This window comes from Sapajus apella, unplaced genomic scaffold, assembly GCF_009761245.1.
Source record: "Sapajus apella isolate SASKATOON/1434 unplaced genomic scaffold, GSC_monkey_1.0 scaffold73, whole genome shotgun sequence".
Classification (NCBI taxonomy): Eukaryota; Metazoa; Chordata; class Mammalia; order Primates; family Cebidae; genus Sapajus; species Sapajus apella.
The window spans coordinates 5347265-5374824 of NW_022437013.1; the positions used below are offsets into that span (position 1 = coordinate 5347265).

At 38.0% G+C, this 27560-nt stretch overlaps 1 protein-coding gene and 1 pseudogene across 13 annotated transcripts in view; one reads left to right on the forward strand and one right to left on the reverse strand.

The window, feature by feature from the left end:
- The window catches only part of TMEM164 (transmembrane protein 164), a 169117-nt gene that overhangs the window by 87150 nt on the left and 54407 nt on the right, over positions 1-27560 (reverse strand). For 5 of the 13 annotated variants that reach the window (XM_032250945.1, XM_032250958.1, XM_032250944.1 and 2 more), the window contains one exon: positions 16535-16584. The exons of 3 other annotated variants lie outside the window; for them this stretch is intronic. In XM_032250945.1, coding sequence (XP_032106836.1) covers positions 16535-16584 — 50 coding nt within the window. Of the gene's footprint in view, positions 1-5283; positions 5424-16534; positions 16585-17936; positions 17941-18433; positions 19101-27135; positions 27141-27560 lie in introns of those variants that run through there. 5 more of the 13 variants (XM_032250952.1, XM_032250951.1, XM_032250950.1 and 2 more) reach the window with 3 other exon arrangements.
- LOC116531916 lies at positions 2819-3139 on the forward strand (annotated as a pseudogene).

Genomic DNA, 27560 nt, shown 5'->3' on the forward strand with positions numbered 1-27560 from the left:
TAATCTTGATGAGAAATATGTGAGATACATATGCATGCATGTGAGCAACTAAGGAACATAAAAGAAAATGAATAGATTAATATATCATGTATTTTCCTGGATGATAGACTCAATGTTGTGATGATGTCCAATTTTAGTTTTATAGTAATTCCTATCAAAATCCTGAATAGGATTTTGAGAAGAAACTGACAAAAACATTCTAAGTTCATTTGGAGGAAAAAATTGTTGAGACTAGCAAAGAAAAAAAAAAATGTGAGTAATGTACTAGGCAGCAGAGATAGCAAAGGAAATCTGGCTTACTAGCTGTTGCAAATATAAGGGTATGAAACTGGTGGAAAACTCAATAGAAAGATCAATGAATAATACAAGCTGAAAAAATAAATCCTAGCATATATGAGAATTTATGTATGTTAAAAGTATAATGGCGATAATCATAAGGAAATAGTTATTTGACAAATGGTACTCAAATTAAAGACCGTCTAGGGGAAAATATAAGCTATAGCTCTACTTCATACTAGTCACAAAATGAATTTTTGATGGACTGACAAGTTAAATATTTTTAAAACTATTTAAAAACTAGATTATTTATCTAACAGAATGGGAAATGTCTTTTCAAGTGTAAAAGCAATAGAAGAAATTATCATGACCTGAAGTGGGTTTGGAAATCAATTTGACCAATAAAAATGTAAAACCAATCTATATCAAAAGCATCATCAAAAAGTTAAAAACAATCTGGGTAAAACATTTACTGCAAAAGTGATAAAGGATTAAGACTCTTTATATATGTAAAACTCATACAAATCAACAAGGGAAACACCCATACATCAAAACTCAGCAGAAACCATGAGTTGACAATCTATAGAATAAAATATATAAATAGTTAATAAACTTAAGTAATAACCATATTATGCATATGTTCCAAATTATCTATAATGATATTTGAAAGAAAAAAAAACTGACACAACAGGCAAGGGGGAAAAAAAAGAGAAGCGACTAGTGATACGTGAGGTGCGCTGGAGGTACTAGGGGGTGAGGGGAGGTCTGGTTACACTGCAACACAGTCCTTTATTCTATCCCTTAGATTTTCAAAAGGAAATCTTATTTGTTAATATCTGGTGAGGCAGACTAGTTTACATTTTGGGACTGGGTAGGTTCCCTAAGGTGATTGAGACATGTAACGTTTTTCCAAGTTAGTAGCAGGATAATAAGCGCAAAACCATCTCCAAGGATATACCTGTTTTATTCAAAACTAAGTAACGAAAATAATTCTGTGGCTTGGATGACAAAGGCACTAGTAGATAGCTCTTCAGGAAAGTACCATTCACATCAGCCAAATGAGTCAAAAGAAAATGGCTTGGATTCAGCAAGATATATAATAGCACTGCATGTACAGACACAATACAACAAACAACTCTGATGTTGCTATATAAGCATTCACAGAGAAGAAGAGCCAAGAGCAAGGAGAATAAGAGGCCTTCAGAGGCAGAAGGCTGCCAGGCTGGAATTCTAGGAGTTGGAGATACTAGAGATCAAAAGAACAATAAGCCCAAGGTTGCTGTGGTAGTGGGCCAGGTAGAAACCCCTTCTTATTTTGGCTCCACCCTCTGGATGCATGCTTTCCACTGAGACAGCCTTTCCAGCAACAGGCTGCAGCAGCAGGACTTAGCAAGTCACATGTCAACTGAGATACATATAAATGAAGCATTCCAGGAGACAGACATAACACTGTGGTAGTATCATTCCCTCTTGTAAAGTGTACCATGGGAACCGTGTGGAGAATCCTGTCCCTTCCCCACCCCAATGGGAGTTGCCAGCCTTTGCCCAGCACAGGACATGCAGCCTGCTGCACACGTCATACCCCTTTCCTATAGTGACTGGGCATGCCTCCAGGAAGAACATGCTGGCCCCTGCTTAGCTAGAAAGCTGGCAAACTCATGTGTGGCTGGCACAACAAAGGGCCCATAGAGAAAGCAAAGGACATAGGTATACAATGCTAGTCAGCAAACCCACAGAAACACACTGGCATAAAACCATAGCAGTGTTCATTCATGTATACTGAGACTTATGGAATTTTAAATATGATGCTTTCATACTTTTAACGATTTAAACAATAATTGGATAGAAAATACTCATTTCAACAACACGAGGTAGTGATTAGCAACATGGGCTTTGGAGTGAGAGAGACTTTGTATCAAATCCTACATATACCACATGCAAAACACATTCAGTCACTTAAATTTTCTGAGCCTCAATTCTGTTGCCCAACCTACTATTAATAGTACCAGTACTATTAGTACTTCCCCAGTTTTCTTAGAAGGATTAAATAAAATAATCAATGTTAAGTGTTTCCCACCACGCCCAGGCACACAGTAAACCTGATTATGTTATGATCACTGGCAAGAAAAGGAAGATTAGGAATCTTGACTCTGCCACTAAGTAATCTTAGCCAAGTTATGTAATATTTCTTGGTTCCCTATTGCTCTATTTGTAGTATGGATAATGTATTCCCTATCCCCTAACACTATGTTAAGAATTAGATGAGAAAATTTAAAGCAGAGTACTTTGAAAATAGTAAAGAACAATACTAATGTAAAATGGAATTATTTTAAGGGCTTTCTACATTTTAAAATACTGATTTTTAACTCGACATGGTATTTCCACACAACGGAATAATATGCACCCATTAAAAATGGTGTGCATCAGCCAGCCGTGGTAGCTCGTGACTGTAATCTCAGCACTTTGGGAGGCTGAGGCAGGAGGATCACTAGAGGCTAAAAGTTTCAGCCCAGCTTTCCATGCCGATAGCGCTCATGCAAATATGGTGAACGTTCCTAAAACCCGCCGGACTTTCTGTAAGAAGTGTGGCAAGCACCAACCCCACTAAGTGACACAATACAAGAAGGACAAGGATCCTCTGTGTGCCCAGGGAAAGCAGCGTTATGACAGGAAGCAGAGTGGCTATGGTGGGCAAACTAAGCCGATTTTCCAGAAAAAGGCTAAAACTACAAAGAAGATTGTGCCAAGGCTTGAGTGCGTTAAGCCCAACTGCAGATCTGAGAGAATGCTGGCTATTAAAAGATGCAAGAATTTTGAACTGGTAGAAGATAAGAAGAGAAAGAGCCAAGTGATCCAGTTATAAGTGTCATCTTTTCTTTTATGAAGACAATAAAATCTTGAGTTTATTTTAAAAAAAAGTTTCAGAACAGTATAGACAACATAATGAGACCCCGTCTCTACAATAATAATAATCATAATAATTAGGCATAGTGCTGCATGTGTATAGTACCAGCTAGTTGAGAGGCTGAGGTGGGAGGATCACTTAAGTCCAGCCAGCCAAGGCTCATATGAACTGTGAATGCATGACTGCACTCCAACCTGGGCAAGAGAGCAAGATGTGGTCTCGAAAACAAAGAAAATAATGTTGTGTATCATAAAAACTTGGATGCCTCTCCAGGGAATTATGCTAAGTGATTTTTAAAAAGTCAACCCAAAGGTAATATAACTATATTTACACAAGATTCATAAAATAGCAAAAATTATATATATGAAGTATAGATTCATGGTTGCCAGGGATCAGGGATGGGGTTCAGATATATAGATGGTGGGTATGGCTATAAAAGAATGACAGAAGCTGGGCACAGTGGCTCACACCTGTAATCCTAGCACTTTGGGAGGCCAAGGTGGGTGAATTGCTTGAGCTCAGGAGTTCGAGACCAGACTGGGCAAGACGGTGAAACCCCATTTCTACAAAAAAATAAGTTAAAAAATTAGCTGGGCATGGTGGTGTGTGCCTGTAGTCCCAGCTACTCGGGAGGCTGACACAGGAGAATCACTTGAACTCAGGAGACAGAGGTTCCAGTGAGCCGACATCAGGCCACTGCACTCCAGCTTGGATGACAGAGCAAGACTCCGTCTCCAAAAACAAAAAACAAAAAAAAAGAATGACAGAAGAGATCCGGATGGTGATGGAATTGTTCTGCTTTATCAGACTGTATCAATGTAAACATCCTAGCAGTGATATTGTAGTATAGTTTTGCCAGAGGTTACCAGTGAAGGAAGCTACGTAAAGGGTACGTGGGATTTCTCTGTGTTTTTTCCTGTATTATTTTTTCTACATTATTATATTTAATAGACAACAGGTCTTTAATAAATTCATGTGATATCATATTATTAAAAAAAAACTATGCACGGATTTCAAAATTTTTTGCATCAAAATAGACTAATGCTACTTTTTTTTTTTTCTTTTTTTGAGACGAAGTCTCACACTGTCATCCAGGCTGGAGTGTAGTGGCCCTAACGTGGCTCATCGCAACCTCTGCCTCCCAGGTTCCAGCGATTCTCCTGCCTCAGCCTCCCAAGTAGCTGGGACTAGAGGCATGCACCACCATGCCCAGCTAATTTTTGTATTTTTTTTTTTTTTTTTTTTTTTTTAGCAAAGACTGGGTTTCACCATATTGACCAGGCTGGTTTTGAACTCCTGACCTCATGATCCACCCACCTCAGCCTCCCAAAGTGCTGGGATTACAGGCGTGAGCCACCACGCCTGGCCATGCTAACTTATTCTAACATGTCTGAACAGGATCTAGTTTGAAGCACTAAGAAGGATAAGACACCAGTTTGAAAAGAGCCCCTACCAGAACAACAAGAATTCTGCTAAAATTGAAGCAAGAACAACATCAAATTTATAGTGAAGCTTGGGTGGAAGGATGGTGGAATCATTTATGCTTTATGAAAAGTTTATAGAGACAATGCCTTGAAGAAATCAGCAGTTTACAGAATAACTCATTTTAAGAAAGGGCGAGAAGATGTCAACAACGAAGCCTGCAGCGGCAGACCACCTACATCAATTTGTATCTTATGCATGTCTTGATTGAAGAAGACCAATGATTAACAGCAGAAATGATAACCAACATCACAGGCATCTCAATTGCCTCAGCTTACACAATTCTAACTGAAAAAATAAAGATGAGCAAACTTTCTACATGATGGGTCCCAAAACAATTGCACCCAGATCAGCTGCAGATGAGAACAGAGCTTTCAATGGGAATTTTAAACAGCCGGGATAAAGATTCTGAAGCATGTCTTTGAAGAATTGTAACAGGAGATGGAACATGATCCTGAAGACAAAGCATAATCATAGCAATGTCTACCAAGAGATGAAAGTGGTCCCATCAAAGCAAAAGTGGACCAGTCAAGAACAAAGGTCATGGCGGCAAGTTTTGGGGATACTCAACACATTTTGCTTGTTGATTTTTTTGAGAATCAAAGGACGATAATACCTACCTATTATGACAGTGTTTTGCGAAAGTCAGCCAAAGCTTTAGTGAAAAAATGCCCAATAAAGCTTCACCCGGGAATACTTCTTGATCAGGAAAATGCTTCTGCTCATTCCTCTTATCAAACAAGGGCAATTCTGTGAAAGTCTCAATGAGAAATCATTAGTCAATCACCTCAAAGTCCTGATGTGGCTCCTTCTGACTTCTTTTTGTTTCTTAAACTATATATACACATATATCTTAAAGGGCCTCTTTATTTAATAATATAAAAAAGAATGTGCTGACACAGTTACATTCCCAGTACCCTCAGTTCTTTAGGGACAAATTAAATTGGCTGGTGTCTTAACGTTCCTGGAGCTTATGTTGAGAAATAAAATTTATATTTTTTATCTTTATCTTTAATTCCATTTTCTGTGAGCTTTTTGAAATCTCCTCACATTCTATACTTATCTCAAAATATAAAGTTTAATTTTATTTTTTATTCTGTTTTTTGAGGAGAAGTCACTATTGTTACCTAGGCTGAAGTGCAATGGCACAGTCTCCGCTCACCGCAACCTCCACCTCCTGGGTTCAAGCAATTTTCCTGCCTCGGCCTCCCAAGTAGCTGAAATTACAGGCACCCGCCACCACGCCCAGCTAATTTTTTGTATTTTTAGTAAAGAAAGGGTTTTTCACCATGATGGCTAGGCTGGTCTCGAAATCCTGACCTCAGGTGATCCACCTGCCTTGGCCTCCCAAAATGCTGGGAATACAGGCATGAGCCATCATACCCACCTAAAGTTTAATTTTAAAATGATGTGATGATCCAAAGGATTGCACTAGCTCCACAGCAATGGATCCTAACCAGATTGAAATGTCTGAAAGGACATACATAGAATTCAGAATCTGGATGGCAGGGAAGCTCAATGAGACTTCAGAGAAAGTTAAAACCCAAACGGAGAAAGCCAGTAAAATGATCCAAGAGTTGAAAGACAACATAGCCATTTTAAGAAAGAGCAAAACAGAACTGCTAGAATTGAAAAACTTGACTACAGAAGTTTCAAAATACAATTGGAAGCATTAACAACACATCAGACCAAGCTGAGGAAAGAATTTCAGAGCTCAATGGTCCTTCAAATTAACCCAAACAAGAATAGAGAAAAAAGAATTTTAAAACCTGAACAAAACCTTCAAGAAATATGGGATTATGTAATAAGACCAATCCCTAAGACTCACTGGCATTCCTGAGAAAGAAACACAGTAAGCAACTTGGAAAATATATTTAAGGATATAGTTCATGAAAATGTCTCCAATCTTGTTAGAGACGACAACTTGCAAATTAAAGAAACTCAGAGAACTGCAAGTTACTATATAAGATGACCATCCACAAGACACATAGTCATCAGACTTTCCAAGGTCAGTGAAAAAGAAAAAATCTTAAAGGCAGCTGGAGAAAAGGGTCAGATCACTTACAAAGGGAATCCCATCAGGCTAACAGCAGACTTCTTAGTAGAATCCTTACAAGCCAGAAGAGATTGGGGGCCTATTTTCAGCATCCTTAGAAAAAAGAAATTCCAAACAAGAATTTCATATCCCACCAAACTAAGCTTCATAAGAGAAGGAGAAATAAAATCTTTTCTAGACAAGCAAATGCTAAAAGAATTCATTACCACTAAATCAGTCTTACAATAGCTCCTTAAGGGAGTTCTAAACATAGAAACGAAACAATGATACCTACTACCACAAAAACACATGTATGTACATAGGCAATACATTCCAAAAAGCAACGACACAATCGAGACTACAAAGCAACCAACTAACAACATCATGAAAAGAACAAAACCTCATATATCAATATTAATGTCGAATGTAAACAGTCTAAATGTGCCACTGAAAGGGCACAGAGTGGTAAGATGGATAAAAACAACTAAGACCTAACTGTCTGCTATCTTCTAGAGAAGTTTCTCACATGTGACGACACCCATAGGCTCAAAGTAATGGGATAGAGAAAAATGTATCATGAAAATTAAAAACAAAAAAGAGCAGAGGTCAGTATTCTTATAACAAATAAAAAGACTACAAAGCCAAAATAGTAAAACACGACAAATAAAATTATTACAAAATGATAAAGGGTTTAATTCACCCAGAAGACTTAACTATCCTAAATATATATGCACCCAACATTGGAGCACCCAAATTCATAAAACACATAGTCTAAAACCTACAAAAAGACTTACACAGCCCACAATAATAATAGGGACTTCAATACTCCACTATGGTGTTAGACAGATCATCAAGGCAGAAAATGAACAAAGAAATTTGGACTTAAATTTGACAGTTGACCAACTGGACCTAATAGACATCTACAGAATACTCCACCCACCAATTACAGAATAAACATTCTTCTCATATGCACATGGAACATACTCTATGATCAAACATATGTGTGGCCATAAAATAAGTCTCAATAAATTAAAAAAGCTTGAAATCATTCCAAGTGTACTCTTGTTCCACAGTGTACTAAAAATAGAAATCAACACTAAGAAGAACTCTCAAAACCACACAATTACATGGAAATTAAACAACCTGTTTCTGAATGATTTAGGGATAAATCATGAAAATTAAGGCAGAAATAAAAAATTCTTCAAAATTAATAAAAACATAGGAACAACATATGAAAATCTCCAGGATCCAGCAAAAATAGTATTAAGATGAAAATTTATAGAGCTAAATGCATACATCAAAAAGTTAGAAAGACCTCAAGCTGACAAGCTAAAGTTGTACCTAGAGGAAGTAGAAAACAAGAACTAACTCCAAAGCAAGCAGAAGAAAAAAAAATAACTAAAACCAGAGCAGAACTGAATGAAACTGAGACCCAAAAAATCCATACCAAGGATCAATTAAAAAAAAAAGTTGGTTATTGGCCAGGTGCAGTGGCTCATGACTGTAATCCCAGCACTTTGGGAGGCTGAGGTGGGTGGATCACGAGGTCAAGAGATCAAGACCACCCTGGCCAACATGGTTAAACCCTGTCTCTAATAAAAATACAAAAATTAGCCAGGCGTGGTGGCGGGCACCCATAATCCCAGCTACTCAGGAGGCTGAGGCAGGAGAATTGCTTGAATCTGGGAGATGGAGGTTGCAATGAGCCGAGATTGCGCCACTGCACTCCATCCTGGGCGACAGAGCAAGACTCCATCTCAAAAAAAAAAAAAAAAAAAGGTGGTTTTTGAAAGGATAAACAAGATCTCTAAACTTATAGCTAGATCAACAAAGAAAAAAAGAGGGAAGACCCAAATAAGCACAATCAGAGATGACAAATGTGACATTACAACTAATCCCAAAGAAATACAAAAGAACCTCAGAGACTACTATGAACACTTCTATGCCCACAAATTAAAAAATCTAGAGAAAATGGATGGATTCCTGGAAACACACAACCCGCCAAGAATGAATCAGGAAGGAACTGAAACTGAACTACAAAACACTGAAAGAAATAATAGCTGATACAAACAAATGGAAAAATATTAGATTCTCATGGATAGAATAATCAACAACTTTCAAATGGCCATACTATCTGAAGCAATCTACAGATTTAGCACTATTCCTATCAGACTACCAAAGTCATTCATCACAGAATTAGAAAAAAACTATTCTAAAATTCATATATAACCAAAAAAGAGCCCAAATAGCCAAAGTAATCCTAAGCAAAAAGAACAAACCCAGAGGCACCACATTACCTGACTTCAAACTACACTACAAGGCTACAGTAACCAAAACAGCATGGTACTGGTACAAAAACAGATACAAAGACCAAAGGAATAGGATAGAGAACACAAAAATAAAGCCATACACCTACAACTATCTGATGTTCAGCAAAGTCAACAAAAGTAAACAATGGGGAAAGGACTCCCTATTAAATAAATGGCGCTGAGAAAACTGGCTGTCCATGTGCAGAAGAATGAAAGTGTACTCCTTCCCATCACAATATATAAAAATTAACTCAAGATGAATTAAACTTTTAAATGTAAGATCTCAAACTATAAAAATCCTAAAAGAAAACCCAGAAAATACCTTCTTGACGTTGGTCTTGGCAAGGAATTTATACCTAAGTCCTCAAAAGCAACTACAACAAAAACAAAAATTGATAAGTGGGATCTAATTAAACTAAAGAGTTTCTGCACAGCAAAAGAAACTATCAACATAGCAAAGAGATAAGATACAGAATGGGAAAAAAAATATTCACAAACTATGCATCTAACAAAGATCTAATAACCCAAATCTGTAAGAAACTTAAACAAATCAACAAGCAAAAAACAAATATCCTGACTAAAAAGTGGGCAAAGGGAGTGAACAGACACTTCCCAAAAGAAGGCATATAAGCAGCCAACAAGCATATGAAAAAAATCTCATTATCACTAATAGTTAGAGAATTGTAAATCAAAACCACAATGATGCCGGGTGTGGTGGCTCACAGCTGTAATCCCAGCACTTTGGGAGGCTGAGGCAGGTGGATCACCTGAGGTCAGGAGTTCAAGACCAGCCTGACCAACATGGTAAAATCCCATCTCTACCAAAAATATAAAAATTAGCCAGGCATGGTGACACATGCCTATAGTTCCAGCTACTTGGGAAGTTGAGGCAGGAGAATCACTTGAACCGAGGAAGAGGACTTTGCAGTGAGCTGAGATTAGGCCACTGTACTCCAGCCTGGCCATCAGAGCGAGATTCTGTCTCAAAGAACAACAACAACAACAAACCACTATGAGATATCACCTCATACCAATCAGAATGGCTATTATTAAAAACTTGAAAAATGACATGCTGGTGGGGCTGTCGAGAAAAAGGAATGCATAAACACTGCTGGTGGGAATGTAAATTAGTTTATATCCACTGTGGAAGGCAGCTTGGAGAGTTCTCAAAGAACTAAAAGTAGAACTACCATTCAGCCCAGTATCCCATTACTGGGTATATACCCAAAGGAAAGGAAATCATTCTACCAAAAAGATACATCTACCCATATATTCCTCGCAGCACTATTCACAATAGTAAAGACATGGAATCAACCTAGATGCCTATCAGCGGTGGATTGGATAAAGGAAATATGGTACGTGTACACCATGGAATAGTATGCAGCCATAAAATAATGAAATCCCTCCCTTCACAGCAACATGGATGCAGCTGGAGGCCATTACCGTAAGCTAGCTAACATAGAAACAGAAAATCAAATACCACATGTTCGCATTTGTGAGCAGAAGCTAAACACTGGATACACATGGACAAGGAAAAACAAACCAGGCATAGTAGCTCATGCCTGTAATTCCAGCTCTTTGGTAGGAGAATCATTTGTGCCCAGGAGTTTAAGACCAGCCTGGGCAACATGGAAAGATCCCATCTCTACAAAAACTAAAATAATTAGGTGTCATAGCTCTTGCCTGTAGTCCCAGCTACTTGGGAGGCTGAGGCAGGAGGATCACTTGAGTTCAGGAGTTTGAGACCAACCGGGGCAACATGAAAAGACCCCATCTCCACAAAAACTAAAATAATTAGCTAGGTGTCATGGCTAGTGCCTGTAGTCCCAGCTACTTGAGAGGCTGAGACAGAAGGATCACTTGAGCCCAAGAGGTCGAGGCTATAGTGAACTGTGTTCTCACTACTGCACTCCAGCCTGGGCACCAGAGTGAGAATCTATCTCGAAAAAAAAATAAATAAAAGTAAAATAAAAATTAAAAAAGATAAAAATCACAGACAATGGGGACTATAAGAGAGGGAAGGGAAGGAGGATAGCAAGGGCTGAAAAGCTACCTATTGAGTAGTCTGATCATCACTACCTGGGTGACAGGTTCGATCATGCCCTAAACCTCAGCATTGTGCAAAGTACCCTTGTAACAAACCTGCACACGTAACCCTTGGATCTAGAAGAAAAATTGAAAAAAAAAAAAAAAAGACAAAATAAAAGAATAAATACTTGTCCCTGAGAGATTACGGTAAAAAAAACAAAAAAAACCAGAAAGACAGAATTAATTAAGATAAAATCTGAAAACTAAGTAAAAAAAAAAAAACAAAATAAGGTAGAAAGAATAAATAAATCAAAAACATAGTTCTAATAGCAACCAAAAATAGATAAATGCCTAACTTCATTAAAATATAGAGGAGAGAACACAAAAACAGACATGATCAAGATAAAGGTGCATGACTACAGATGAGGAGATATATGTAAATTATAAAATAAGAGGATGCTACATGCTCAACTAAATTTTTGTGAACAAATATGAAAATTTAGAAGAAATGCATAATTTCCTAGCAAAATACAAATGACCAAAACTGACCCAAAAAGATTTGAATAGATTACCACAGAACACATCAGAAAGGTGATTAAGGGTCTACCCATTGAAAAAAGGCATCAAGACCAGATGGTAGTAAGTTTTATCTTACCTTAAATTTTTTTTTTTTTTTTTTTTTAAACAGAGTCTCACTCTGTCGCCCAGGTTGGAAAGCAGAGGTGCAATCTCGGCTCACTGCAACCTCCATTTCCCAAGTTCAAGCGATTTTCCTGCCTCAGCCTCTGAGTAGCTAGGATTATAGGCGATAGGCACCTGCCACCATGCCCAGCAAATTTTTGTATTTTTAGTAGAGACGGGATTTTGGCCAGGCTGGGAACTCCTGACCTCAGGGGGTCTGCCCACCTTGGCCTCCCAAAGTGCTGGGATTATAGGCGTGAGCCACAGTCAGGCCAGGATACATAATTTCTAATGGTAATTAAAGTATTCCAGGCAAGAGGAAAAGAAGGAACATTCTGCATCTGCAGTATATTTTACATAGCTACTATAACTTTAATCCTTAAATTTGGTTTCTTTAAGAGATAAGAGTCTTGCTCTGTAGCTCAAGCTGGAGTTTGGCAGCACAATCATAGCTCACTGCAGCCTCGAACTCCTGGGATCAAGTGATCTTCCTGCCTCAGCCTCTCAAGTAGCTGGGACTGCAGGCACACACCACCAGGCCTTGCTAATTTTTATTTTAATTTTTTTGTTTTGTTTGTTTTGTTTTGAGACAAAGTCCCAGTATGTTGTCCAGGTTGCTCTCGAACTCCTGGCCTCAAGCAATCCTTCTACCTCGGCCTCCCAAAGTGTTGGATTACAGGTGTGAACCACCGCACCTGGCCTCAATCCTTAAACTTGAAGAACACTAAGGAAAACATGACTCTAATCTCAGGAATATTGAAGCAAGATTCTAAATAAAATATTGACAAATAGAACGCAGCAATATATCAAAATAATAATAAAATATGATCAGCAGGGTGTATTTCAATAATGTAAGAGTAGTTCAAACCCAGAAAATCTACCCATGTAATTTACTGTATCAAAAATTTAAATGAAAAACTCCCAACATGATTAATAGATGTAGAAAAAGCATTAGATAAAATACAGCTACCATTCCTTCTTTTAAAAAATCTTGGCTGGGCACAGTGGCTCACTCCTGTAATCCCAACTCTTTGGGAGGCCGAGGCAGGAGAACTGCTTGAAGTCAGGAGATCAAGACTATCCTGGCAACAAAGCAAGACATTGTCTAACTCTAAATAAATAAATAAATATTCTTAAATCTCTACATAAATGTGAAAACTATTTTAGTATAATAGACTATTTAACAAATAGCAATAGCAAATATGAACACAGAAAATATTTCAATTTAAAATCAGTTTTAGGCAAAAGTAGCCTACCAGCACAATTTTTATTTAACTCTGAATTTCTAGCAAATGCAACAAGAAAATAAAATAACTGATATGACTATGGAAAAGAAGAGATAAAACTAAAATAAAATTTATAAGAACAAGAGAATTTGGTAAGATAACCAGATAAAATATATTTTTAAAAATCAACAATCCTTTCCTATTCTAGCAAAAAGCACTTAGGAATGGAAAGGTGAAAAATATTCCACTCATAATGGGGCAGGGGTAAGGGAAGCAATGCTATTAATTCTTTTTCTCTTCTTTTTTTTTGTGGGATAGAGATGGGTTTTACCATGTTGTCCAGGATGGTCTCAAACTCCTGAGCTCAAGCAATCTGCCCACCTGAGCCTCCCAAAGTGCTGCGATTACAGGCGTGAGCCTCTGTGACTGGCTGAAAAGCTGTTAATTCTTGAGGAATAAATGCATCAAGAAAGATATAGAGCAGATATGAAGAAAAACATAAGTTTAATAAAAACACATAAGATGTGAACAGATGGAAAGAAATACTATTTCTTAGATAAAAGGAGCCATATAACTTAAAAATTGAAATATACACTTAATGCAACTCTAACTAGAATTCCACTAGGGTTTAAGAGAAGAGGAGAATATAAGTGATCTTAAAATTTGTATGTACAAAAAAGTGATAGCAAATAGCCAAGAAAAAAAAAAAATTTTTTTTTTTTTGAGATGGAGTTTCACTCTGTCGCCCAGGCTGCAGTGCAGTGGCACAATCCTGGCTCACTACAACCTCCACCTCTGGGGTTCTAGTGATTCTTGCCTCCCGAATAGCTGGGATTACAGGCATGTGACACCACACCCAGCTAATTTTTGTATTTTTAGTAAAGACAAGGTTTCACTATGTTAGCCAGGCTAGTCTCAAACTCCTGACTTCAAGTGATCCGCCCACCTTGGCCTCCCAAAGTGCTGGGATTGTAGGCGTAAGCCACGGCACCTGGCCCTAGAAATTTTTTTTTTTTTAAGTCTAATGTAATCTAATCTATATGATTTGGATACACAAATAGACAAACAGAAGAAACAATAGAGAATCCATAAGTAGATCCTAGCATACAAAACACTCCATAGCTGCAAAGGTCACAGGGGAAAACAGGGATAATTTAATATATTATTCCAACACAACTGGTTACCTATCTTCAAGAAAACTACCCAAGACTGGAAATCCAGAAGCTATACAAGAGAAGAGTCATATCTGAATATCAAAATGCAAACAATTATATGGAAATATATTCCATCAACAAAGTCAATATAGGTGGGGCGCAGTGGCTCACATCTGTAATCCCAGTACTTTGGGAGGCTGAGGTGGGCAGATCACTTGAGGTCAGTAGTTTAAGACCAGCCTGGCCAACATGGTGAAACCCAATCTCTACTAAAAAACTAAAAATTAAAAAAAAACAAAGTCAATATAAATATATTTGGCAAAGATATCTGTAACAACAATGATAGACAAAGGGCTAAAATCTAAAATATACAAAGAGGACTTAGAAATTAAGAAAAATATAAACAACCCATACGAAAATGTGCAGATGATATAAATAGACAATTCAAAGAACAAATTTACTTAGACAAAAAATTGAGATAATACTGAAACTCACTAGTAGCCAAGAAACTATATCCATTAGGTTGTCAAAATTACAAAAGAACCATAACACCTATTGCTGATAGGAATATGAAGAAAATAATAATCTCGCATACTACATACAAAAGCAAAAAATTCAGTATAACAGCCTGTTTTTGTAAATCAATATGGCAACATCTATTAATATATATATTTATATATAAACATTCGTATGTATCTATATACCTCTACCTACATCTATATCTATCTAAATTGAAAGTAACAGTATATAAGGGTGTATGAAAAATCATGTTGATTCAGCATTGAATGTAGTGTCAGAAATATGCAAAGAAAGTAAATGTTCATTAATAGGGGAATAGTTGAATAAATCATTGTGTATCCATGAAATATTTCACCGATTATAAAAGAATAAGAGTTTACATCAATAGACTGTGACAGAATTCTATGAGATATTGTAGAATGAAAAAGCAAGATATATTAAAGTATATATAATATTCTATTTCTGTAAAACAATGAACAAGAAAACATTCCAAAACTAGTGTGTGTGTGTATGTGTGTGCATCTGTGTATCTGTGCACATGGAGAAAAATGTGAAAAGATACATACTGTTTTGCTAATACACAGGGATAGTGTGGAAAGGCAGAGCTAGGAGCTAAAGACAAAAAGGGGAAAGAAAGGACCACTACAAAAAAAAAAAAAAAAAAAAAAACCCAAGCAATCTTACTTATGCATTTACACATGTCTATGACTACACATCAATAAACCAAGTTAAATTTAGAAAAGATACAGTAAACACCTCAATAGACAATATGATCTCTGCTTATTAAGAAAAGTAAGGCAATAAACAAAATTATCTCGGTGCTTGGATTAGGGATGGATCATGTTTCTTCCTCACGTGTCCCTGTGTTTTCCATGAGAATTGTTACTTTCATAATAATGAAATAAAACCAATAAATGTTACTTTTAAAACATTACACTGAATAATTGAGTTAATTCTGGAAAATCAAGGGAGGAAAACAGGGTTAAATACCCCTTTCCCTTGGAAGCTGTCCAAGTAAGAAATGTATGAAATCAGGTTCCATTATCCCTCACCCAGCTGAAAGTTACTCACCTAAGGCAAGAGACTAAGTGGCTATTTCAGGGAGCTATTCGAAGCAGGAAATGGGGTCCTTTTTCCCCTACCTAACACTTTAATGACTTAAGTAAATCAGAAAGCCATTTACACCACTCTCAATTATCCAAGAATCTGCTTGGCTCTTTATTTTCTGTTCCCTTCCTCTGGCTTGCGGCCATTTCAGTGCTCAGGAACATCTCCAAAATGGGGGTCAGGGAAGGAGAAAAGAGATGAAATTAATTCAGTCGATTTAGCTTCTCATTAGCAACTCTAATAAAAGGTTTGATAAGTGAGGTGGTCACAACTCATGGTTAAAATGAGGGTTCCGGGACTTTTGATAATTTCATGTAAGTAAACTTGCCTTCAGAGAAACACTATTTGCCTGCAATATACTTTAATGAATTTGATGCTTGCTATTTTTATGAAAGTCAGAACTTAACAATAGTTGATATTTTTCTCTCCTCACTTTAATTTGCACTTTAGGGAAAAAAAACCCATAAAAACATAAGAATAATGCCCTTCAATGTGAAGAACCACATCCTCAGTGGAGCAGTAGGCTCACAAAGCAAAGATTCTTAAGAGAAAGGAAGCTGTCTGGCCCCTAGCATGCTCTCAAGAGAAATTTTATCAGGGCAGCAACCTTCCAAGGGAGCATGCCTTAGCCATACAAACCCCACTGGGAGGATTTGCTAAAAAGGATTTGACATGGCTTAACAAAAGCCAGGTCTCCACACACAGTATTTCCTTGTTTCAGTAGGCCCTCACAGATCTTTGTCCCTTTGGGAAGTCCAGAGACAAAATGGTACAATTCCAAGGTGTTCAAGCAAAAAACAATTTTCTCTTACTTGAAGACAACGATAGCTCCCCGACATGGAGGGCAGGCCAGGAGAAAGATCTGCAATTGAAGAAGAATTAAGAATGGTTAGCAAGAAAAAAATGCCAGACAGAGTGAGACAACGTTATTTTAACAATAACAAACAAAAAATAACCAAAACTCTAACACAATAATGTAATATAAAATTTTTTAAGGCAACAAATAGTTTTCCAAAGTCCATGTTTGGATATGTGTGTGTGTGTGTGTGTGTGTGTGTGTGTGTATGTTTTTGCACGTGCGCACACACACATGAGAAAGAGAGGATGACAAGACTCAATATTTCAATGCTTCAGTTTCAATATGACATAAGTAGTCAGTCTTAAATTTAACCCAGGGCAGGTAAAAATAGATTCTGGGCATGGAACATGCACACATATGCCATCTGGTTTGCCTCCCATGGGAGAAGGTGGTTTTATCAATACTCAACATTGCCAAATTTAGCAAATAAAAATACAGATGTCCAGTTACATTCAAATTCCAGATAAACAATGAATAATGTTTTAGTATAAGGATGTCCTGTATTTATTTTATCTGGCAACCCTATCAAACTGCCGCCCCCATGTTCCAACCCTCCCTTTGATAGATTCTTTTCTTTCTAAGCATGCCTAGGTGCTTTTACTCTTCCATTCTCCTCCCAGGTCAAACCAAACAAAAAGAACCTTGTCCCAAGAGACAAATCAGTTCCCTGATACCTGGTGTGACCTAGGTCCAGAATACAGCCTTTGGAAACCTGCAGCTGTGGCAGTTTGACCTTCCTCCATGCAGTGGTGCTCAAAAATCAAAAGGAACAAAAAAGTCCTATGCAGAGCTTGTTAAACATGCAAATTCCTGGCTTCCCTGATTAAGAATTCTGATTCCCCAAGTATGGGACTCCAGGAATCCTCATGTTTCACAAATGTCCCAGGAGACTGAATCACTCCTGGTAGCCTGAGATGCTGAATTTTTGCCCTTGGACTGAACTACTAGAGGAGTCAAAGATGTTCACCAAGACTGAGGATTGACAAAGGAATGAAACTCATGTTGGTAGTTTCTTCACCTGTAGTGACTTCATGGTGTGGTTTAGAAATTGTTGACATGTGTCCTTATGTTGTTGAGAGCTCTTATTAATATAGGATACCTGCATTATGGACTTGTCGGCTGTGTCACATGTATGTTCTTTAGTATGTGGTTCTTCAGTTCTCTCAGAGTGCATATTTAGAAGAAAAGAGTATTATAAGAAAAATCGTTATAAGGAAAGACACCTGCACAAATATTTGCCAATAGGAAGAGGAAGAAGAATGAAAAAGAGAAAGGGTCTTAAAAAATATTCAGCAGTCCATCACCTGCATGATACCTCATCAAAGAACCCCTCCAAGGAAATATCCAATGAGAACATGCCTTTTTCCTTGATCAATTTGATTAAAAATACAAAGCCAATGATAATTACAGGTCCACAATCTTTTGCTGGTAATCCTAAAATCCAAAGAGCTCTAAAAACTGAAAGTTTGTTTTCTTCAAAGCTAATGTGATAGCAAAACATGACTTGAACTGAGGTTAGGCTATTTATAGACTTTATTTCTTCCACTTATAGTGAATATCCATATGTTTCCCATAAAAAATAATAATGTATTCAATTGTGGGGTGCTGCCTCAAGCCCCACTGGGAGTATATGTAAAAGACTACATGCACTGTACTGCCTTTCTAAAATCCAAAAAATTCTGATTTCTGAAATATATCTGATCATAATGGTTCTGGATAAGGATTACAGACTTGGAATTTAAATTATCCAAACATTGATTTATCCCCACTCCCCACCCCACCCCTCAGGAGCAGTCTAAGAAATAAACAAAACTAATATTCTTTACCCCGATCCAGCAGTAAAGTTACTCACCTTAGGCAAGGGACCAATTTGGAGGCTGCACATAGTTACCCAGCATCAGGCACATCAAAGGCTACACTCAGAAGCTACAGTACACAGAGAGGAGGCAGGGGCCCCAACCACCTTAGAAAGGTCCTCAATACTTCTGGAGTCACCAGAGTCATGCCAGCAGCCTTCCTGAGCTTCTGGAATACCCAAGACACTTCCAACATGCTAAACAGAGAAGTAAAAATGCGACACTGGGCACCACAGTTAAATCTTACTTTTCTATACCCACAGAGAAGAAGAGGTAAGCAGATTTTAGGGGAGATATTTCCCTTATAAGTCCATTTGGCTGATTCTAATCCACAACTTCCCCAGGCTGGAAGCCCAGAAAACTATTAAAGAGAACAAGCCTCTAGTTTCAACCCAGTTGGTTTTCCTGTTTTCCTCCATCAGTCATGGATCTAACTTTAGTCGTTTCATATTTTCTGTCTTGCCTGTGTATTTCTATCACCACATAAAGGGTATATATGTATATATTTTTTTTTTGAAATGGAGTCTCACTCTGTAACCCACTCTAGAATGCACTGGTGCGGTCTCAGATGACTGCAACCTCCACCTCCCAGGTTCAAGCAATTCTCCTGCCTCAGCCTCCTGAGTAGCTGGGATTATAGGCATGCGCCACCATGCTAGGCTAATTTTTGTACTTTTAGTAGAGACAGGGTTTCACCATGTTGGCCAGGATGGTCTCAATCTCCTGACCTCGTGATCCACCCACCTCGGCCTCTCAAAGTGCTGGGATTACAGGCATGAGCCACCATACCTGGCCTTTTTTTTTTTTTTTTTTTAGAGACAGAGTCTCACTCTGCCTCCAGGCTGGAGTGCAGTGGTGCAATCATAGCTCACTGCACCCTCCAGTTTCTGGGCTGAAGCAGTTCTCCTGCCTCAGCCTTTTGAGTAGCTGGGACTACAGGTGTGTACCACCACACTAATTTTATTTATTTATTTATTTATTTATTTATTTATTTATTTATTTATTTATTTTTGTGGAGACAGGGTCTCACTATGTTGCCCTGGCTGGTCTCAAACTCCTATCCCCAAGCAATCCTCCTCCTGCCTCAGCCTACCAGAGTGCTGGGATTACAGGTATGTCACTGTGCCTGGCCTCTAGGGTCCTTTTTCAAATCTGCTGACTTGACATGACTACATGTATCTGATTGAAAAATTACTTATTACATTCCATTCCACCTTCTATAATGGTACACAGTTATCTGGGGATTACTCATTATTCATATTACATTTCCAGTAAACTCACGCCCACCTTTAGCAACTTCTCAGATTTATGATACTGAACCTCTTCACCCTGTCATGCTAGAATCACATTCATATTCAACATTACCCAACAGAGCCACATAAAACTAACATTTTAATTCAGAGGTGCAAGGGCCCCCAGCCTTGACCTGAATATCCCTGCTTTCTTCTTTGCTTGGCTTTCAACTGCCTGAAACTTTGGTGGCATGCTTTTTAGACTAGCAGGTGAAAAGCTAAACTATCACTTTGGCTGCAAATATCATAGGAAGAGAGGAGACATAGAAGTTCAAACAAGGATGGTACAAAGATGAACATGTATCTGAGCATACCCCAGTACCAACTTGGCACTTTGCATTCATGCTGAAATCTGCCCAGCTCAGCACCTGAAACAAAAGGCATGCGCAGGTAGCATACAGAGAAGTGCTACAGAGCACTTCCACTTTCCCATCGCCTGGGAGGCAGGCAGGACCATGTTATTAAATCCCATTTCTGAGATGAGGAAACTGAGGGAAAAAGGTTCTGACAAGCTTTCTGACAAGAACCCAGGTCCCCTAACTCCCAGTTCAATGCACTTTCCACTTCACACCTGACACAGACCAGGACTCATGGGGCTCCATTTCTTTAGACTCTAGCCCTGGCCCTTGACCATATGGCACACAGGGAGTCACCCCAACAGCCCCACACCTGTGCCAACAGCCAGCTCATAAGATCTACTCTCTACAGTGTGAGACATCTCAAAACACAAACTCAAGTGGGCAGCAAACTGCATTTACATAGATGAGTTTTGGAGTCCCAAAGACAGGTTCATTATAGCTTCCACCTGTCTGTCGGAAGCACTTGCAATTCTTATAAAACTGAAGTCTTTGTTGGATGTTTCTTCCAGAAAAATCCACAGCTTCCTCAGGAAAGATCTCTGTACTAACCTTCAGCTCTTTCCTAAGCATCCAGTCTAGGCACCAGCTGTTAACACCAGTTCATCTTCTACCTTTGAACCTCTCTGGTTCCAGGTTCCCTCCTTCCCTACCCAACCTCTCAGCCATCACCTCGCCTGCCTCCCATTCCTGTTCCCCCAGTCATATCAGCCTCTACTACACTGCCACCATTGTTCAGCCTCCCATCCACTTCTGCTCCACCCCAGTGTTACATTCAACAATCCCTATTTTCATAGCACCTAAAAAAAATAGCTTTTGTACACTGGAACAAGCGTTAGTACTATGAGAAATGTAACTGGGAAGGAGGGCCAGTCACCACAGGCCATCCTAAATGAGAGGCTAGCCAGGGTAATCAATGAAGGGATATGGGCAAACTAAATGAAAGAGAAACAGAGAGTGAGAGAGGTACAGCAGAGTGGTGTTTGGCCTAGCACACAATCTTCCCCAGCTCCAGTTCTCCTGTCACTACCTCCTATGATGGCACACAGCTATCTGGGGATTGCTGAGGCCAAGTGCTTATGACTGTCACCCACCATAAGGAAGATTAACTCACTGGGCTGCCCAAAGTCGATCCTCTGGCTCTATCCACTGATGTTCATACCCTCAGGCCCTCATCTCAGGATCACTGCAATAATTTCTTCATTGATCCTGCCTCCAGGCACACTACTACAAGAGGGATCTATCTAAAATGTCCCTCTGATCTGTCATTTTAAATCCTTCCATGGTTTGCCACTACCTACCAAAAAAGCTGAAGTTTCCTAGGATGGCAGACAAGGCCTTCTTTGCTCTGGATTCTGCCTACCTCTACAGCGTGGCAGCCTCATGCATTATCTCAAGCTATACCCTGAATGTATTCATGTCAATTACTACACTTCTACGATCTCATTTTCCAATAGCTTCATTTTATTCAATTACATGAATATGCAGTAATTTACTCAACCAATATCCTCTGGTTGCACATGCAATCACATCTAAATTTTCAGTTCCTTTACTATTTCCTTAGCCCACATTGGTAGAAGACCGTCTAGATCTTCAAAGGGAATAGCCATTTGAAGGCTTTTGACCCATAATGCTAAACTGCTATCCAGAAAAATTATTTGAAAATTACTTGAATTGCTATTCCCTCTAGAAATAAATGAGAATCTGTTTTCTACTGCAATCTGGTAAACAGGTCATTATCATTTGGTAATTATCATGTGTTTAAAAGGCAAAACACACACACACAATTTATCATTTTAATTTGCATTCCTCAGATTACCAGAAATGTTAAACTATATTCTAACAGGTGTATTGGCTACCCATATTTCTTCTTTTGGGATGTGACAATCTGTGCACTTTGACTATTTTTCAACTGGTGTGTTCTTTTCTACTGAGCTGTAAAGAGCTATTTACATATTAACGACAGCTAATACAGATTGTTTGAAATTTATTGCAAATATTGTTCCCAGGCTGTTATTTTTGCAGCTCTGTTTATGGTAGTTTTTTATGTATAGAAGTTTTTTAAATCTTTATGTAATCAGACATGTTTGTCATTCCCTTTATGGTTTCTGTCTTTGGTATCGCACTTTGAAAATCTTTTATAACCGTGGGATTATAGAAAGAATCACCTATTGTTTTCTTAAAATTTTCATAATTTTATTTTTTAAATTTAAATCTCCAAGATCAAGAAATTGTGCCTTTGCTCATCCTACTCACTCTTCCAGATGGCTTTTCCAACTTTCCTCTTGTGGCTCTTATCTATCCTTCAAATGCAAAATTAAGCATTATTTTTTCCAAGAAAGCTTCCCTGCACTCCACAGTTAAATGCCCATTCTAGGTCATCTCATAATCTCCTTTGATTTACCTATTCCTGAGATTTTAGTATTTTTGTCAGTATTAGAAGCTTATAAGGAAGTTTCCCTCAAGAATGTAGATAAAAGGGAAATAAGAGTGCCTACTAAGAGTTAAGCTTTAAAATCCCACACTTGAAAGACCAGATTGTAACCTGCTTGAAATATACCCAAAGAATGGGGCTGACCAACCACTGAGATATAAAATATGGAGACTTGCAAACATGTATTTGGTAATGTTTACAACCAAGCAGTGTCTACATCCAAGCTCATAAATATCATGTTTTCTAGTCCCATTGGCACATTCATCCCTACTAAGAAGATGGAAGGAGGACAAGTAGCATTGCCAAGTGGTTAAGAGTACAGGCCTTAAAGTTAAGATGTACTTGGCTCCAAATGGTGGCTCTGCCACTCATGAGCACTCTGGCCTTGGGCAAGAGATTAGAGGAATTTTCATCTGTAAAATAGGGATAAAAATAGTACCTATGTCTCACAAGGTTTGGGAGAGGAGAAAATGAAACAAAGCAAGAAAAGCCTGTGCTTGGCACAATGTCTAGCACATAGCTAGCACTCAATACATAATAGCTATAACTATCCTGATTTCAATAGAAAATCCATCCCTACTATGAGCCACATCAGGAACAACTCATATTAAATTTTCAATTCATCTAACTTCATTTGCTTTAATTCCATATTTGCAATAACAAATTTTGACATGTAACTCAGCTTCCCTTGTCCAGCTGCCTACACAGTATACTTAACCCTTTAGATTCTGTTTCCTCATCTGTCAAATGAGGATTACAGTAGTATTATTTCATAGGATAACTGTAAAATTTAAAAACTTGAGCCACTTAGTTCAAGTGCCTGGCACACTGTAGGGAATAAAATAAGTATGAGTTATTGATAGCATCATCTTTATTGGATGCCCAAATTGTATAATCTCAATGGAATCATGAAAAAAAATCAGATAAACCCAAATCAGAAGCATTCTACAGAGTAAACTGAACAGCACTCTTCAAAATAGTCAAGGTTGTAAAAGGCAAAGACTAAGGAACTACTACAGATTAGAGAGAACTAAAGAGACATAATATCTAAATGAAGTTAAGGATCCTGGACAGATCCTACAACAGAAAAGGGACATTTGTGAAAAATCTGGTAAAACCAAAATAAAGACTGTAGTTAAGCTCATATTGCATTATACAAATGCTAATTTTTCAGTTTTAATAATTTTACCATAGTTATATAAAATGTTAACATTAGGGAAAGCTGGGTGAATGATACATAAGAATTCTCTGTAATATCTTTACAACTCTTATGTAAGTTGAAAATCATTTCAAAATAATACAAAGTTTAAAAAGGTACTATAATCTAATCCATTAGCCTCTCTTCACACCTCAGAGTTATCCCCTATCCCTCACCTTTCTTAGCCCCACATGTTTTCAGTCCCCAAGTCCTGTCTTGTCACTTAGACCTTTTCTTTTTCTTTCTTTCTTTTTTTCTTTTTTCCAGACAGGGTCTTGGTTTGTCATGGCTCACTGCAGACTCAAACTCCTAGGCTCAAGCAATCCTCTCACCTCGGCCTCCTGAGTAGTTAGGGCTACATACATGTGCTACCACACCTAGCTATTTTTGTTTGTTTTTTTGTACACATGGGGTCTCATTTTCTTACCCAGATTAGTCTCAAACTCCTGGCTTCAAGTTGTCCTCCCACCTCTGCCTCCAAAACACTAAGATTACTAGTATGAGCCACCACACCCAGCCCAACCTTGTCAATATATCTGAAATCCACCCTCACTATTTTTTCCTAGTTTGGTCCCTATCATTTTCTGAAACTACCACAGCAGTTTTCTATCCGATCTCCAGATATTAAATGGTTTTCCTTCATCACTCTAATTCAGGGGTGTCCAATCTTTTGGCTTCCCTAGGCCACACTGGAAGAAGAATTGTCTTGGTCCACACATAAAATACATTAACACTAATGATGGCTGATGAGCTTAAAAAAATCGCAAAAAATGTCTCATAATGTTTTAAGAAAGTTTATGAATTTGTGTTGGACTGCATTCAAAGCTGTCCTGGGCTGCGTGCAGCCAATAGGCTGGACAAGCTTGCTCTAATTTTATACGGTATTGTCAGGTTCCTATTCTTAAAATAGCATTCTGATCATGTTATACTCCTCCTTAAAAGTTTTAAATGACAGATTCATCACAGTACTTATCAGAATCCCAGCTGACTTTTTTTTGTAGAAACTGACATGCTAATTTTAAAATTCATATGGAAATGCAAGGGACCCCAAATAGCCAAACAAACCTTGAAAAGAAAAAATGGAGGACTTACACAACCTGATTTCAAAACTTATGACAAAGCAACAGTAACAAAGATAGTGTGGTACTAACCTAACGAAAGACACAGAGACCAATGGAATAGAATTGAGAGTACTAAAATAAATCCTCAGACCTGATTTTTGACAAAGGTGTCAAGATCATCCAGTGGTGGAAAGAATAGTCTCTTCAACAAATGATGCTGGGACAACTGGTTATCCACGTGCAAAAGAATTAAGTTGGGCCCCTATCTTATAACTCATATACAAAAATTCACTCAAAATCAAAGACCTAATTGTAAGAGCAAAAACTATAAAACTTGTAAAAGAAAGCATAGGGATAAATGTCATGACCTAGTGTTTGGTAATGGACTCTAGGATGTAACCAAGAGCACAAGCAACAAAAGAAAAAATAAATATACTATACCTCACCAAAATTAAAATATTTTATGCTTCAAATGACACTATTAAGAAAGTGAAAAGACAACCCAGGCTGGTCGTGGTGGCTCATGCCTGTAATCCCAGCACTTTGGGAGGCAGAGGCGGGCAGATCACTTGAGGTCAGGAGTTCAAGACCAGCCTGGACAACATGGCAAAACTTAGTCTCTACTAAAAATACAAAAATAAAAAAAAATAGCCAGGCATTGTGGTGCCTGCCTGTAATTCCAGATACTTGGGAGGCTGAGGTAGGTGAAGCAGTTAAACCTGGGAGGCAGAGGTTGCAGTGAGCCAAGATTGCACAACTGCACTCCAGCGTGGACATCAGAGTGAGACACCATCAGAAAGAAAAAGGAAAGAAAGGAAAGGAAAAAAAAGAAAGAAGAAAAGAAAGAAAAGAAAAGAAAAGAAGGAAGGAAGGACAACCCAAGAATGGGAGAAAAAAATTACAAATCATACATTTACTAGGAGTCTAGTGTCCAGAATAAATACCTCTTAAGACTCAACAATAAAAAGACGAGTAACAGATGGACAACTCAATGAAATCAGGAAAACAATGTATGATCAAAATGAAAAGTTAAATAAAAAGGAACTGTAAACAAGAGCCCAACAGAAATTCCACAGCTGAGGAATACAATGACTGAACTAAAAACAGGAGACTTATTAAGCAAGAAGAAAGAACCAGCAAATTTGAAGAACAGTTATTTTAAATTACCTCATCAGAAGAGAAAAAGAAAAAAAAAGGATGAAAAGTAATAAAGACCCTTTGAAGATCAAAAACACACAATGGGGAAAAGATGCTTGCTTCAATAAATGATGTTGAGGAAACTGGATATCCACATGCAAAGGAATGAAATTAGACCCTTATCTTACACCACACTTAAAAATTAACTCAAAATGGGGAAAAGACTTAAATGTAACATCTGAAACCATAAAAGTCCTAGAAGAAAACATAGGAACAAACTTTTTGAAATTGGTCTCAGCAATGATTTTTTGAATATGACATCAAAAGCATACGCAAGAAAAGTACAAAAAAAAAAAAATTAGGATGACAGCAACCTAAAAAGCTACACAGCAAATATTTGCAAACCACAAATTTAAAGTCAGTATTTAAAATACATAAAGAACTCAAACTCAGTAGCAGAAAAACAAATCACCCAATTTTAAAATGGGCAAAGGATCTGAATATACATTTTTCCAAAGAAGGCATACAAATGGACAACAGGTATATGAAAAGGTACTCAACATCACTAATCACTGGGGATATGCAAATGAAAACCACGGTGAGATCTCACCTCATGCTTGCCAGAGTGGCTATTACAAAAAATGCAAAGGATGGCAATATTGGGAATAGTGTGGAGAAAATAGAACCCTAGAAAACTGTTGGTGGAGATCGATAGAGCCATTATCAAAAACTGTATAGAGTTTCCTTAAAAAAAAAAAAAGAAAGAAAGAAAGAAAGATCTACTCTATGACACAGGAATCCCACTTCTGGATACTTATCCAAGAGTTGAAATCAAGATCTCAAAGAGATATCTGCATTCCTATATTCATTGCACCATTATTCACAATAGCCAAGATGTAGAAACAAGATAAATGTTCAATGATGGATGAATGAATAAAGAAAATGTGGTATATTATTAAGCCTTTAAAAAGCAGGACATCCTATCATTTGCAATAACACAGAAGGACCCAAAGAACATTATGTTAATTAAAATGAGCCAGACACAGAAAGAAAAATATCTTATGATGTCACATAAATATGAAATGTAAATTAGTCAAACTCAAAGAGGCTGAATGTAAAATGACAGTTAGCTGCGGCTGGTGCTAGGAAAGTAAGATGTTAGTCAAAGGGTACAAAGTTTTAATTTTCCAGGATGAATAAATCCCGGAAACCTAATGTACAGCATGGTGACTATAGGTAAAAATACTGTATACTTAAAATTTGCTATAAGAGTAGATCTGGCTGGGCATGGTGGCTGATGCCTACACTCCCAACACTTTGTGAGGCCAAGGCGGGTGGATCATGAGGTCAGGAGGTCGAAAGCATCCTGGCTAACGTGGTGAAACCCCATCTCTACTAAAAATACAAAAATTAGCTGGATATGGTGGTGCGTGCCTGTAATCCCAGCTACTCAGGAGGCTGAGGCACAAGAATCACCTGAATCCAGGAAATGGAGGTTGCAGTGAGCTGAGATCGCGCCACCGCACTCCAGCCTGGTGGCACCACTGCACTCCAGTCTGGCAACAGAGTGAGAAGATCCTAAGTATTTTCAACACACACATACACGCGTGTGCACGCGCGCGCACACACACACAGACACACACAC